Genomic DNA, 15,678 nt, shown 5'->3' with positions numbered 1-15,678 from the left:
GCACTGACCTGTATGGAGAAACAGGCTGCAAGTGTGGGAGGGGAGAGCCTTACCTGGGAAGGCACTGCTTGCCCCAGCAGAGCCAAACTACAGGGGAAGAAAATATTGTTATTCTGGAATGACATCATGCACATTCACCCCAGGAGCTGGGCAGGCAGGCACATTAACTTCTTGTGTGCTGGGATCCAGGTAGCACCCTTGAGCCCCATCACCAAATTATTCGTTATTCTGTAGGATCACCCTCCTTTGGATGTATCCCCAGTCTCATGCACTGATTTAGCACCACCTCCATCACTATTATTTTATTTTCTATTCTTAATTTTCAGGCTAATAGAGAAAAGGGGATTTTATGGGAGAGAAACAGTCTGCAGTCTTACTCTGCCAGTAAGTAGGGATTTATGATGTAAAAACTCTTTCTAGTCTGTCAGATTAGTATTATTCTTTGGAATCATGGTTAGGAAAGGTGAAAAATAAAATCAGAAAGGACAAAGAAGTTAGCCCAGCACAGTGTGTGTGAGGTACCCTGAGCAGAGAAAACACACTGAATAACACACTCAGGGTGAAACACAAGTGAGAAAAAGTAATTTTATCTCAGCACTCGCTTTGGCTGACTTCTCAGTCACCAGCATATTAATGGCTCTTCCCGTAGCAACTACAGAGCTTCCAACATGCAACCATTCTTTGGTCATAAAGACAAAAAATGGAGTTTGCCAGAACAGAGCTACCCCATTCTGGGCTGCTGACAACAGTCCCAGACTGGCCATATGCTCTGCTGCTCTCACAAGTGGTACAGCAACGTTTTTGCTCCTGCTGGTGCTGGTGGTGTCCCTGTGGTTGTTACTGTTCCCATGCAGACCCTCTGCTCTTCCCTGGAGCTCCTGCCTGCTCTGTTTCAGGCGGTACCACAGCAATGTCACAGCCCCTGAGAGAGCAGATGCGGCTCTTGCCGCATCCCTGGTGGCACGGCCTGTCTCACTTCATTCCTTCAAACGGCTTTTGTGGGATGGCTGTGGGGCAGCTGGGGGTGAAAGGGACATGGGCAGGTCTGGCAGAGGTGGGGGACTGGCCTGTGTCCAACAGGGGGGAACAGAACCTTCCACCTTTGGGCTGGGGGCTGAGAGCAGTCACTCTTCAGTGCGTGTGTGAGATCCGTGAGATGGGGAGTGGAGAGTGAGGTGGGAAAGGACCAGTGGGAATGCATAGGCAATTCTCAGCTCCTACCCAGCAGCAATTCAGGGCTCTGAGGGATTTGGTAGTGGTGTCTCAGTGAGAGCCATGGGATTTAGGTTTTCTCTGCATGTGTATGTTAGCTGAGCCCCCCAGCACTGAAGGCTGAGCTTTCTTCACAGCATGGCTCATGAGCAGCTTCAACCCCAGCTGCATTTTAAAGGGGTGATCCTTTTCCTGTTCCATCTCTCAGCTAAACCCCCCTATCCTCCTCAAGCCCAGCCAAAATCTAATCATGGAACAGGCCATGTGGGTAAAGACCTGCTGTTCTTCCACAGGGGAGCAGAGACTGTGAGGGTGGCCTCACCCCTGACTGGCATTATCACCACTAACTCTGCATTAAACATCCTGATGTTTAATTCCCTGGGGAAATCTACTGACCTGGTGGTTCCTGATGCAGTGGAGAAGCTCAGGGGAGCAGCAAAGCTGTGGGTGTATCAAACCACTAATTTCTACCTTTAGCCATCAGCAGTAGGGGGAGAAATTTCATTGTCCTGATTCCTTTCCAAGGAAGACAAGAGTTGACAAAATACTAGGTTCTTTCCACTATTAAATCTATTGTCTTCCCAACCCTACTCTTATCACAATTTGCTGTGCTTTCAGAGGAAGAGATTCAGTGCTACATGCTGTCTTTGGGGTAAGGATTTTTGTGTTTATCTGCACGCTGACTGCCAAGGCAGATAAGAGACTTTATTCTCTACATTATCACTATTTTTCTTCTTCCTAGGAGCCAGGCTGATTTTAGAAAGAGGGGTAAATATTTGAGCTCGTTGTGCAGACCTAAAGTGAGGCTCTGGGTCTTTTTATACTTATTTATAACCACTAAAATAATCAGCTTTATGAGGCTTTTTCAGCTTTTTGGGCTAAAACCTTCCCTTTTACTGATCTTTTCTTGCTCTGTACATTATTCTGTGCTAGACTCTTCCCTCCCCTGATTGCATGTTATCACCTTCAATGGAACAGCTGTGTCATTGCTAAAGGGTGTTAATCTTCCCCTACCTAACACCTTATTGACAGCCAGAGTCATGGAGGCCCCCAGTCTTTTCTGACTTAGATTTTTTTGAGAAGTCTCCCTTCTTTTAAGCTTTTTTTCATTTTGTACAATCCCACCGCAGTCTCACCTGGACATGTAACCACAGCCTGGCACAGCCAGGGCTGGGAATGTTCTGTGTCAGTTCCAGTGATTTTAACCAGCAGAATATTCCCTAACAATGTCAAGGGACAAAGAGCCCCAGCTTATCAATAAGCACAATACCTATGGCACATGGGAGCCCAGAATAGAAGCTGCTCAGGCAGGTGGGACAGCTGGCTTGAATCTTTATGTCGTGGTGGTGAAAGGCACCACAGCTTTCAGTGAGACAAGAGCAGTGCTGACAGTGACAGATCCCCTGCTACATTGTGCCACCAAACTCAACGAGACACTTCAGTTTTTCTGATAGTTTTTTAATAGTCTGGAATTAGTCTAGAATTTGATTTTTTTTTTCCTGAATTCCATTTCTGGGCTGCCTTGCAGCTTCCAAGGTCACCTTGACTTTTTGGAGATCTGGAGTGTTGCCCTGAGTCTAGAAAGATCCTGGGCACATTTGTGTGCTGAGGTGATTGCATTAAAACAAATCTCTCTTAAAACAGCCAGCACAGAAGTGGGTACCCTGGTTGGGATTTCTGCCATCCCATAAATGCTGTGTCCAAGGGGATCTTTTCCAAACACAGCCTGCCATGCAGTGTAGGAGCAGTATGAAACACCCTTCTTTTAGTCTTTACACTCCTGACTATTAAATAGAGAAAGATATTCAGATTTATCCTTCCTGTTTTCAAACACAGCCCTGAAAGTGCTGAAGTTGGGGAGAAATTGCCATTTCCTCAAAAGTCAATGGAAAGAGATCAAAATCACTGAGCTCTCTGGTGTCACCTCATGGGTGGCACAAGACCTCAAGCAGTGGTACCAAACAGGAGATGTGAAACAGAAAATCACTGCCAGTTGTTCTGATCTCTTACAGCCACTGCAGCAGAGCTGTGGCCACCAGAAGAAGGACCTGAGCAGCCTCCTGCTGATATAACCTCAATTTCCCACCAAGCCTGAGCATTTCTGACAGCTGAAAGCATTTACCAGCGGACTGCTGAGCACATCAAGATGGATACAGTTCTCTTGCTGTTTGGATTGGGAGGTAAGTCCTGAAAAAGGAGACAAATGGGGTCATAAAACAAATGTAGCGTTTATTTTATGCTGCAATTTTTTCATCATACCTTTCCAGTATTAAAAAGGCAGAAGGGGTTTGAGTACAGAACTGAGAACTGGGAGTGAAGGGGCTTTTGCAGGACTTAAACTGATGATCTGATTTTAATCCCAATGTAACTGGAATTATATAATTGAATATGATAATTAAATTTATTAACCTGGCCAAAACTGGGGCAGTACCAGCAGGAAGTTCTGAGCCCAGAACAGCTGTACCTACTGGCCCATGTACAAGCACTCACCTGATGGTGTCATGTCCTAGCTGAAGATAAATCTGCTGGCCGTGACTGCCAGCTGACCCCACAAATAGTGTATTCCCCTTCAGATACACCTTCTGTGGGGCTGCAGTCCCAAATGTCCTGCTGCACCAAAGCCACCAGCAGATTTCTTTTGAGCATGAACTTGGCCAATGACATTCTCAAGTTGGCTTGGCCACACGGAGTCACTGGAAGAGCGAGGCCAACACAGGGTGTAAGTAATGAAAGAACCCCAGGGAAAATATGAACATCAGGTTATTTGGCCCCCAGCTGATCCCTTATCAATAGTGATGTGGCTTTCAGAAAGCAGGACTGCATTAACCCGTGCTGGGATGCTGCTGTCGCTCGGGGCGGTGCCACACGCGGGTGACAACGCAGCTCGGTGCTCTGGAGCCCACAGCAAGGCACAACAGGCCAGACAACAATTGCTTTCCCTTTTTCTTTGGTTTTTCGTGAATAACCTGCTCAGCTCAGCCTAAGCTGCCTGAGCAGCAACAGGGCTTCAGTCAGGCCATTGCTCCCTGCCCTGTGCTGGTTTGATACAGCCACAAATTACAACCTACTCTTTTTCCCATTTCATGAGAAGGAAACCTATCAAAAACTGGCTGAATATTTGATCTCACCTAAAATGAAAGAGAAACACGCTCAGCCTGGAAACAGGTTTGCTTCAGGGTGTCGGCTTTGTTCGCTCTGACCAAACTCTGTGCCCGGAGCTCCCGGCCGGGCAGCCAGGAGAACTCTGAATGTTATTTAAAGGATTGGTGAGGTCACGGTGGCCTGAGCCTCTCGGGGCTGGATGGATCTCCCGGGCACAGCAGCCGGGCTGAGCTCGGCTCCAGGTCCATTCGTGTAGAGCGATGCCATCCAGTGGCTGCTGCGATCCATCACAGAGCCAGCGGCTCCTTCCCCAGGCACATTCCCGCAGCAGGAATGCCTCTGCTCCCGGGGCTCCCAGCTCAGGCATTTCACATGAAAAACGCTGCAACTGTATCGTGATTGCTTCCAGCTTCTTTGGCTTTTTGCGTGTAAAACCCAGGTATGTTTTAAGTTGCAGCGGCTCGAAAATGTTTAATAGACATTCAGGGGGAAGTAATATTTTACATATGTAGCCCCAAGTACACAAATTTGTCATCAGGCCCAGGCTGTGGTGTGGGGAGTGATTAAATGGAGTCATGTGGAAAATGATGCTGATTTTTGAGACAAAAATATCATAAATGAATGAAACTTTCTCTGCTCAAAGGCCAAGAGGTACTGAGTCACTCAGTGGGACATTTTCCCTTGGTGAAAATGCCCCAGGGGAAGGATGATCAAGGGATGAACTGGGCAGAACCTTTCTCCATCAATGTCACACTTTAAAGAGCCCCTCTATTACCAGCTACCCAAGGGCTGGGCATTTTGGGGGGCAGAGAGGTTTAAACCTGCTCAGTTGCATCCCCTCTCTTTCCATCTCCCAAAGAGCCAGCATCCCACAGCAGCCCAGGCCACCCTTCCCTGGTGAGCAGATAAAATGTCAATGTTTTTGCCTGTTGCACTGCCCAAGTCAGCTGCAATTGCATGGTTTGGATGATGGATCACCCCAGGCACTGTGACCTGTGGGATTTGGAGCATCCCTGGAGCTTTCCAGTGCAGAGGATCCAAGCCTCCATTTCTCTTGGAGCTTTTGCTGTTGCCAGTGATGCTCCAGCTGTGCCTGCTGCTGCTGCTGCGTTTTGGTGCTGCTGCTCCTGCTCTGTGGTACAAATTCCAATCAGGAGCAACAAAGCCCACGGGGTGCTGCTGACAACAGGTGTCTCATTAAACATCTCTCAACCTTACAGGCATTCACATTGACAAGAACCAAACTCACACTCAATCACAGCTTAATCACAGCCAAACTCTATTAACAAGTCATACTAATTACCAACTTCTAACAATTTCTCAGGTTCAGAGGCAAAATATCCTTTCTTTATAGATGAAAACAGACTTGTGATACTCCAGCTCTGGCCGTAATTAGGTCCTTTTACACAAAATGAAACTAAAATAAAAATCCAGACGGGTCCCTTTGTGATAGCGGTCCTGGAAGTGCAGTTGTACAATGAGATGTTTTGTTTGTTTTAATTTTGTATCTGCTGTGTTGCCCACAAGGGTCCAATTAGCTTGTTACAGATGCTTGTATCAGTTTTATCCACTTGTCTTTTTTTTTTTTTTTTTTTTTTTTTTTTTTTTTTTTTTTGGTTCTTTTTTTTTTTTTTTTATTTAAGAGGGGTAACTTGTAGCACAGATTGCTGGCCTGCAGGCATCCAGAGATCAACAACCAGCTTTCTGTGATACCAAGCCCCCTGTGAAACAGACAGCCCTTACTCACAGCATTCATAATGCAGAGGGTAAAACAAATAGAGGGGAGGGAGGAGCTTGTGCTGGATTTTGGATTATCATGGAATAATCTCGTGTGTTCAGAAATGGTCTGAAGGTGGCAATTCCGCCATGGCTAAGAATAACTATGACAATCTTTGGCTGCTACACCTTGGAAATTGAAATGCAGGTTTTTTTAGTCAGTGTGCAGCAGCAAAACAGAAAGCTCTGAAGAGGTGGCTCTGAATTGTACATGTCACTATTTACTCCTGTCCCCTGGCATGCTCAGCTCATGTGCAATTCCAGGCTAACCTGGACACTCTCCTCCATTGTGTGGCTGTGTTGAGTGCCCAGGCACTTGAGATCTCACTTGTATAATCGATACACTCACAAAAGGGAACATATAAATAACAGGAAGAATCTGACTTGAACTGACACTGCAGGGATCACAGTGAGGGCTAGTGCCTCATCCTTAACTCATGCTGCTGCTGCAGAGGACAAAAACACATACCACATTGAGTTAAGGGCTAACATTAGATTTTTCAGCATTTTTCAAGCAGTGTGGTTCAAGCTACTCTGAATACCTGTGGTGCAAAATCCAGGAGCTGCTTGTCTACCTGTTATTTGGTTTAGTTGCTGTTTGCTTTTCCTTTCTTTAATTTTAAAGGGAATTAACATCTCCCCTGGAAGAATCCAATTGAGGCAGCCCAGCAGAGACTCACCAGCTGGGGGCTGAGCCTCAGCAGTTATTGGTACCTCTGGCACAGGCAGCTTTGGCAGGATGAACACTGGATCTCTGAAGCTCCTGGGAGATGCCTGCTTTGCCTGGGCTAGGTTGGTGCCATGTGGAATCTCAGTTTTCCTCGCTGTGGAGGCTCTGTGGGCCTGCAGGTGCCCAAAAGCACCTGGAGGAGATGGGGCAAACCCACCCTCCTTCCCTCCCCACAGGCTCCATCCTTGGCTTGCCCACGCTGACAGAAATCAGCTGTGACCATGGTGGGGTTAAGTGCCACAATGGCTTAATGGCCGTGCAGGACAGGGCAAACTGGTCCAAAAATATTGTTACCTGGCAAAACCAGAAGGTTTAAGGTGCTGAAAGCTTTGTCTTGCAGGAGTACAATCTTCTCCTGATGCTGACCAGGTGCACTGGAGTGATGAGCTGCCAGAGGGTGGGGCACAGGAGAGCAGGGATCAGCACATTGTAAAAGCATAACAACACATGGCGAAGCCTTTTCTGCACCTCTCATGCCACTGAAGGTGAGTTCCTGAGGCTCTGGAACAGAAAGTAGAGGGGTTTTTAGTGAAAATGCTTGTTTTCCATGTAACATCCACTCCTGCTTGAGTAGCAGGAAGGTAAAAAGAAAGTTTTTTTTTTTTTTTGAGAGTCATAGTAAGGCAGGATGGGAGATGAAATATCCATCTGCAGTGGAATAGCCATGACAGTGGAATAGCATTCATGCACTGTTTCTTAGGGGAAAATGGGAGATTTTGTCTAGCCATAGTCTTGTTTCTCTTCATAAGAGGCTGTTTCAAACCAGAGCAGATCACTTTTCCCTGGCTTTTGTTTGATGACATTTGGAAGGAAGGGTTAGCAGGTGCTGGCACAGGCTCCTGGAGTCCATCCTGGATCCAGTTCCTCCAGCATGTGTGATCAGTAATGATCACCCTTCCAAGTTCTTCCTCATTTTTATCTGGCATAGGAATCCCTTTCTTCTTAACAGATTTTTATTATTCCTGAAATTAAACAAACAAACAAACAAAAAAAAAAAAAACCCCAAACCCCAAAAAGAAATAAATTAAAACAATTGAAACTTTACTATTTTGCAGAGCCATCACTCTGATCAGAAACTGAAATCCTGCTTTGTGCTCCTCCAGTGTGGAAATCTGTCAGGTAAATAGAAATCACCTCGTAAAAGCCCTTAAACAGCTCTGGTTTATATTTTAATTGAGGAACAGAACATTTTAAGCACTTTTATTGGGTGGCGCCTGCTGAATGACAGATGTCTGCGGCGGAGTAATGCTGAGCACACTTTCATAAAACGGAGAATTCCTTGCTTAAAACATTTACAATTAAAGGCTTGATTGAATAACAATGAGTTCTGTGCATGGAGCTCATTTCTGCACTTGTTTGTGCACCTGAAGCAGGCTGTGATCACTCTGTAGGTTGGATACGAGGTGCCAGTTGCTTTGTTCAGTGACCAAACAGTGCTCACGGGCACAGCTGGAAATGTGCCTTTGATTTTCCACCAGGATAGAGATAAGGTGCACTGTGCTGCTGTGCTGCCAGACTTGCTAACACCCTTGTTTCAGCTGCTTTGGCTTTTTTTTTTTTTTTTTTTCTTTTTTTTTCTAAGCTACAGGTTAGTAAGTGTCCCAATTTGCCAAGAGCCAGAGATTTTAAAATGAACACTAATCCTTTGCAGCTGAGAAAGTCTTAACTAGCTTCTGCTTTACTTTTCTGTCTAGCTCCTGTGACCCCTATTACTGTAATACCCGAGAACATCACCTCTGGTCGCGCACTGAGCCTCGCAGTATCTGAAGAAAGTTAGACTTGCATTAATATTATTTTCCTCTGTTCTGTATGGAGAACTGAGGCACAGCCAGGTCAAGTGATTCACCCAAAGGTGCTCTTTGAAAAGGAGCCCTGATGTTGTACACACGTGCCCAGTCTTTGGCTGGTATTTAAAACTGAGCCTTTTGATTGCAGAAACAGCTTCAAGCAAGCCCCAAACACCCAACAGCAAGCCAGATGACAGGGCACAAACCACAACCTTTGGCTCAAGAGGCAGCTGAGAGACTGAAGTGAGGAAGGATTTAGAGTTTCATTGCTGCTGAGCTGGGGGAGACTGTGTGTGAGCTGACACCGCTGCACATCGGGGAAGGCACGGAAAATCCTGACCTGAACTTGGGGAAGAAAACAGCCTCACTTTCCTCAGAGGAATCCACAGAGTGGATCTTGCCACAGCAGAAGGAACATGTGTCATGGGAACAGCAGAGGCAAAATGTGTCATGGGAAAAATCTTGACGGTTTCAGCCCAGGACGCGAATATGCAAATAGAGACTGAATTAAATGCAATCGAGCAAGATAACACATATCCCAGCAATGGAGAAAACTCACAGCACACTCGCAAAAAAGATGGAGTTTAAATCCAAGGAGGGCGGTCTGAGGATGTATAAGCAGTCCCCAGTGACTAAATTTTAGCAGGAATATGAAAATTTCCCTGAAAAGGAGTCAGGAAAGTGTTGCAGAAATCAAACCAGGAGTAACTGAAGTGCAAGGGCCCATTACTGAGCTCAGTGGAAGAGGTGTAACCTGCCCCCAAACACAGCAACAAAGCACAGATACTAATTAATATTATAGTTTTTCTGCTATTAAAAATCATCCTGTGGCTCACTTCTGGAATACTGTATATTTTTTCTCTTCCTGGCCTGCTCTGCTGAAAGAGGGATTTTCAAGAGTTGCTGTTTCCATCTCCAAAGTAGCTCAATTTAGTTTCAGGGGAAATGAAACTCTCAACTACCTTCATTTGTAAAATCTTTGAAGATGTGGGAATGTCCTCTGGCTGTAAGGAGAGGGAGTGTGATTCAGAGCCTGGTACAGATATATAAAGGGGTTCAATATTTAATTAAACATAATCTTCCTTGTGGCATGAGTGACTGAGCTCTTTCAGGAATAAAAGTCCTTGGGTTTTTTATTACATTATTCTGCAATATGTGACAACAGAAAACCTTTTGCAGGACTATGCTGGCCCAGCACCTGCCTTCCCTGTAGCAGCACTTGCTGCCCTGCTGCTTCCAAGAGAACGTTTTTGGAGCTAATGACTTTCTACTTTTACATGAAAAATCCATCTCTCTGGGATGTCAGATGGCTCTGACACATCTCCCTGGAAACTGTGGCTGCAGTCCCCACACCACTGGGGTGAGGAACCCACGGTGCTGCTCAACACCACAGCCTGCCCTTAGCACCAAACACACATTTTTAAGCTTAAAAAAAAACAGTATAGAAAGGAGAAAAAAAAAATTCATATTTTTGGGTAGTTATTCTCTCCAGAGAGCAGGTGCCCTGATCCTGCACCCACGGCTGAGCTCAGCATGAGCAAAGGAGTTGTGCTGGAAGCGTGTGCTGGCAGAGGCTCTGAGGATCTGGCTTTGCAAAGGGTCAAGACAATCTCACTTAGGGCACAACTCTGTTAGTTTTGTTCTCATTTCTTTCTTTTTTTTTTTAATATAAAAGGAAAAGGACAGCATTAGCTCTTTTCTGGAAGTGATATTCTGCTCTGTGTGAGAAATGAGAGGAAGCCAGTTTAAAGGGAAAGGGTGCAATGCATCAGGCACAAGCCTAAGTAATGCCAGGGTCTGCAGCTGGCTGGCCCACTTTTGTTTTTACATATGTAAAATGACTTCTAGAAGCACAGATTTTTATTATTTCACCAACTTCTGCCTTCCATTGTTAACCATTCATGGCTGCCACCTACTCAACAAAAATGATGAAAGGAAATAATCCTTTTAGTAGAGAAAAGGTAATTACTAAGCAGGATGTATACTGCTCCGAAAAGGTTTTCTGATGATAAATCCAGTCCCCACAAGGCCCTGATTCAGCGGGATGTGCTCGTTCAGGTATCCTTTGCATCCTGACACAGTGGCCTTGGCCGGCGCATTCCCATTCCTGGGAAGTGCCCCGCTGAGAACAGCGAGGGTTTTCAAGGAGAGGCAGCCAGGGCTGCAGACAGAGCACAGCAGTGCCCAAGCGAATCTTGCCAGGGCTGTGAAGCACTCCTGGGTTCCCTGGGTTCCAGCAGGAGCCCTTGTGCTGTGCTGCCCAGGCTCTCGGAGCCGTCTACCAGCTCCACCCTTCCTCCCGCCTGCAATTAGCACTTGCAGCGCTGCAAAGGGAGAAGAGATTCTCTCGCTGTCCTCCCTCAGAGCTCGCTCACACCTTCCCCACCCGGTGGGAACATGTGCTGCGGGTTAGGAAACATTCTCATCGTGGAATCACATTCGCAGCAATCCTACCCCCCGCCGCCTGCTCGCTTCTGGCTATCAGGCTCTGCTGCAGCTCGTGGTGGTGGTGATGGACACGTGAACAGCAGAGCTCAGGCACAGCTCCTGGTTCAGCAGAGCCTCAAATCTCCAGGATTCCCTTCATTCCCCCCGGAAATGTGTGAGCACAAACTGGGCCCAGTTTGTTCCACCCGGGGTAACTGGAGCTGGGTAAGTGCCGGCAGTTTGGGAAGAGTGGGGAGAGGAGTGGGAGTGTGTGACCATTGACCTTAATTAGGGGAGATGAAAATGTCGAAACATGATTCCTAAGAAAACCAAGGAAGGCCTCTATTGCCGAGTGTTTCCACATGGATGCCACTGAGAAGAGGTCAAGTGCTTTCTCTATACTTTAAGTAAACAGCAGATTGTGAGTTCACAGTCTGGACTGGATTTGAGCAGCCTCTGTGTTCTGCAAGATCATAATTGAGCCCTATGTACTCAAGGTTTGATATCCACTGACATTATTACTGAAATGCAGCAGCAATCAAGGGTTATAAAGTTTGCAAGTAAAAACCTGCCCCATGTCACAGATGGCACACCCTGTGATAGAATTATCTCGGGCTCTTGCTCCGAAGAAGCAGCAAGAAGGGACTTCTGTAAAAAAGAGTCTGTGCTGTTGGCTTTCTGTGATAAAGACTTGCCTCCTCACATCATCATTGTCGCATAAAAAATGCACAAAGCCTGCAAAATTAAATCTGCTAAATGAGCAGTGGGTTATATGTCAGGAACAGAGTGCTCCAAATCAGGCAGTTTATTTACATGCTACTGGGAAGCTCATCAAGCCAAGTTAAAATGTTATGCATGAAATTCTTCTGTTCATCTTTGCAGTTATCCAGACTGAAGGTTAAGAAGACTGAATGAGGTGGGTTTGTCCCAAAATGAGCTCTATTTCCTTACCTGGAGGTAGGATGACATGAAAATCAGCAATGACAGCTGTATTTCACATCTCCAATTCAGCTCTACCATCATTGCCAGCAGTTGTGCTGTTACCAGGGAGCAGCAGCTTCCATCTCAGGTGAAAAACTTCCATACCCTGGAGACTCCTTGCCCATATTAAAGGTCTTGTTTACAGACAGGGAAACTGAGTCAAAGAGCATTGGTCCAACTCCTCAGAAATCAGTGGCAGACCATCCAGAGCCCCACTTCTCCAATAACTTCTCCAGCTATTACAAGCAGGAAGAAAGGGCAGGAGTGCTCTTAGGGGCATAATTGAAAACAGATGAATCACTGGAAATCTTCCTGTCCATTCAGAGGGCTTCACATGATGATTTCTAATAGTCAAGACCCAAATTATTTAGGGTGCACTGCTGGGAGGAGGGAATGAGGCATGTAACTTGGGAAGCTCAGTCCTGGAGAGTCCTTTTGGAAGTGAAGCTGTAAAGCTTTATACGTACCTGAAGCAAAAAGTCTTTTTATTTCTCTGTCAGCATCTGCCTGTGAAAAGGAAAAAGAAAAGGCAGCCCATTTGTGGATGTTTTCTTGCTGCAACTCTGAATTGGAAATATCTGTCCTTGATTAAAGTGGGAAATGCAATTGCACAAGTCATTAATTATTACTGATAAACTGAAGTGGTGATGGAGCCAAACAAAAATCTCCTGCCACTACAATGGAATTCTGGAAAAAAAACACAGACCTTGGTGCCTGCATCCTATTTTCATTTCCTTTTTTGGGGGAAAAAAATACGTGCCTGAACTGCTGGGTGTCCACCAATACACGATGGATGCAGAGAGCTGAACTTTATCCCCACAGATGGCAAAAATCAGCAGCTCCCGGTGCCTGCCACACGTGACCAGCCCCAATTATGGCTCCTTGCACATGACATCAGTATGCAGTGGAGGATCTCACTTGTTTTTTTTTTTTTTTTTTTTTGCCAGAGGCAAATGAATACATTAGGCAGCAGCGAGGCGTGGGGCAGGCGGATGCGGAACTCTGGGGTGATTTGGATTCCGAGCTCGCGTGGGGGTGTGAGCCAACCTCAGAAGTCATTTTCACTGATGCTGACACATAAGGCTTCCCTCAGAGACCTGTCTATCAAACTGCAACATGCTATGCAGAAAAATTAGATTACTCATGGTACAATAAAGAAGGAGGAGATGACAATGATAGAGGAAAAAAACCCCCCAAAACCGGCTTCAAAATATAACAGCTATTTATTAAATGAATAAAAATCTGGTGAATGGCAAAGTATCCTAGAGACTTTTTAAAATAAATCTTTTAAAATGTATTTTACTTCTTGCAACCCATTCCAAGGAGAGCTAGTTGGAAAGACCCTATTAATTCAGATGGTGCCTCTGGAAAAAACAGCACTTTATCATGATTGTCACATTACTGTACTTGTGGAATATCATCTTAAATTGTCATTATGATTTTGCTGCTGGTTTTGCTGCAGTCAGCAGTAGGATTTCCTTTGGCTTTGGTAAAAGCAGGATCAGGCCCCCTTGCTCTCTGTCTCTCTGTATGAATTGCAAATGGGTTGTTCACGTGTCAGCTCAGCAACCAGGCAAAGTTCACCCTGCTCAGTTCAAAGCAGCAAGATGAAGCTCAGGGCATTTCCTTCACAGTATTTGCCGAGTTCCTCAGGTCTACAAATGTGTTAAAGTGGTTTAATACAGGATCTGTAAAACAAACATTATGCAGCTATGTTTGAACCCTTGTCCAATAAAATTCATTTTTTTGGAAAAAAATACAAAGTAGTAAAACATACTTAGTAAAGAAAAGAAAAGGCTATGGGAAGCTTAGTAAAATCCTATAAATCAGGATGCTAGGCAGCTTCAGGAAGGGTGTTTTAAAATAAATCTGCAGAAGAACACGCAAACAGAGAGAGACACACAATCCATAGCTGGAAATGGATCTGGACCAGTGCCGAGGTTAGAACATCCCAGACAGCACTGCAGGACTGGTTTTACAATATCAGAAAATGGAAAGGTTTGGCCAAATGCTGATTTTTCTTCTCTAGTAATAACAAACCTGTGCTGGGGCTTCTGCAGTATTTTCTCCTTGAGTTATTCCTCAGGAATGCTATTTGGGAAAGATAATTGAGAGTTTTAACTCCCCTTGCCCCGAGCCACGTTATGGCCGCACTTCCTGCAGCTGCAAATCCTGTTTTACCTATTGTTGCCTTTTTTTAAGGAGCCAGTTTTTGTGTGTTGCTGTGACTTGTGGAGTAGCTCCAGACACAGGGTTTACTTTTTTGTTTTCAGTGTCTCTTCCAAATACTTCTTCAGAGATGAGTTTTGGTTCCCATCCAAGCCCAGAGAGGAGAACCTTAGGCTCTCCCGTGGCCCTGCCCTTGCATGGCCTGGGGACCAGAGCAAAGAAGAGATGCACAGTTGCCTTTTCCTGCTCCTTTTCCAACAGTGTGAGCAGCAGATCCACCCCGTTCCACCCTTCACCCTGCTGAGGGGTTTTTTGGGGCTTTGGCTTCTTGGCGCAGACAGGCAATTTCAACATGACCACACAGAGGGGAAGCACGTGGAATTACAGGCCTCTTTAAAATTGTCAGGAGCAAATATGATCAGATCTGGTTCTTGATCTCATTACTGTCTAAAAGATTTGGCTGGCATTTTTAAATGCCATGATTTATGTTCTTCACCTTAACACAGCCCTCGGTGGTGTAAACTGAGTAACTCTATTATTCTCCAGGGCAACTCTACTGAATCAAATTGGAGAATTTTCACAGGACTGTGTCTATAAGAAAATATTAACATGGATTAAGACAAGTTGATAGATTTTAAACCAGGCTATTCAATGAGAACCAGCGAGAATAAATCAAATAACTTTGCCTAACTACAGAAAGTATTTGTAAAGCTCTGTAAGGTTTCCATTTCCTAAAGCCACCTGCCATCTCAAATGCCCCTAATCAGTCACAGATGCTGGATACCAACCTGCTAACCCTACAGCTTTGAGAGAAAATATTGCACTTTGTAAACTCATTCTTGGGTATTTCCTTAATTTTTCTTAAACTAAACTTTCATCCCTTATTTTCCACTTAAATGTAATGAGTTAAATCAACTCTGACATCTTGCCCTGCTTACCCTTGCAGTTCTGTTTAGCTGCTTTCCTATCCACTTCTTGAAAAGCCAGAAGACCTCAGGTTTGGCGCTTTTTTGATTTTTTTAAATCATTTTAGTACTTTTTTTCACTCCACATCTCATGATCACCCTCCTGGTGTTGAGAAATCCCATTTAATGCAGAGTTACGACTGTTTCTCTAATCCACTGCCAATGGGAAAAATGAATGTTTTTCTGTTCTTATGGTTATCCCCATGATGAAGATGTACCAAACACTGAGCTTTCCTGAGGCACTGTGGAAACATCTTTTAACCTGAAAAATAATTATAAAAAAACTCCAAAAAAACAAAACAAAAAAAAAAAAAAAACCCTAAAACAAATGACCAAAGAAGTCTACTCCTGATGAAATAAGAAAGAATAAGAATTAAGAAACATTTTAGAGGCTTCACATAACACCCAGTGGAATCAAAGTAAAGAATTTCCTAGATTAGGGAAGGTACCGAAGCAGGCCCTGGTGCCAAGCACCATTAGAGGCCACTCAGCTGTGCTGGGGATGGATGTCTTGGCTCTGGAAGGAGCC

The 15,678-nt window shown here is 45.1% G+C and overlaps 1 protein-coding gene across 1 annotated transcript in view; it reads right to left on the bottom strand.

The window, feature by feature from the left end:
- ARRDC4 (arrestin domain containing 4) overlaps positions 1 to 15,678 on the bottom strand; it is a 75,393-nt gene that overhangs the window by 39,663 nt on the left and 20,052 nt on the right. Inside the window, exon 3 of the mRNA XM_058811093.1 lies at positions 10,633 to 10,768. Within this exon, the coding sequence (XP_058667076.1) occupies positions 10,633 to 10,768 (136 nt within the window). The remainder of the gene's footprint in view (positions 1 to 10,632; positions 10,769 to 15,678) is intronic.

Source organism: Ammospiza caudacuta, chromosome 10 (assembly GCF_027887145.1).
Source record: "Ammospiza caudacuta isolate bAmmCau1 chromosome 10, bAmmCau1.pri, whole genome shotgun sequence".
NCBI classification, from domain to species: domain Eukaryota; kingdom Metazoa; phylum Chordata; class Aves; order Passeriformes; family Passerellidae; genus Ammospiza; species Ammospiza caudacuta.
The sequence above is the reverse complement of the archived record's forward strand: the minus strand, read 5'-3'. Positions and strand labels throughout refer to the sequence as shown.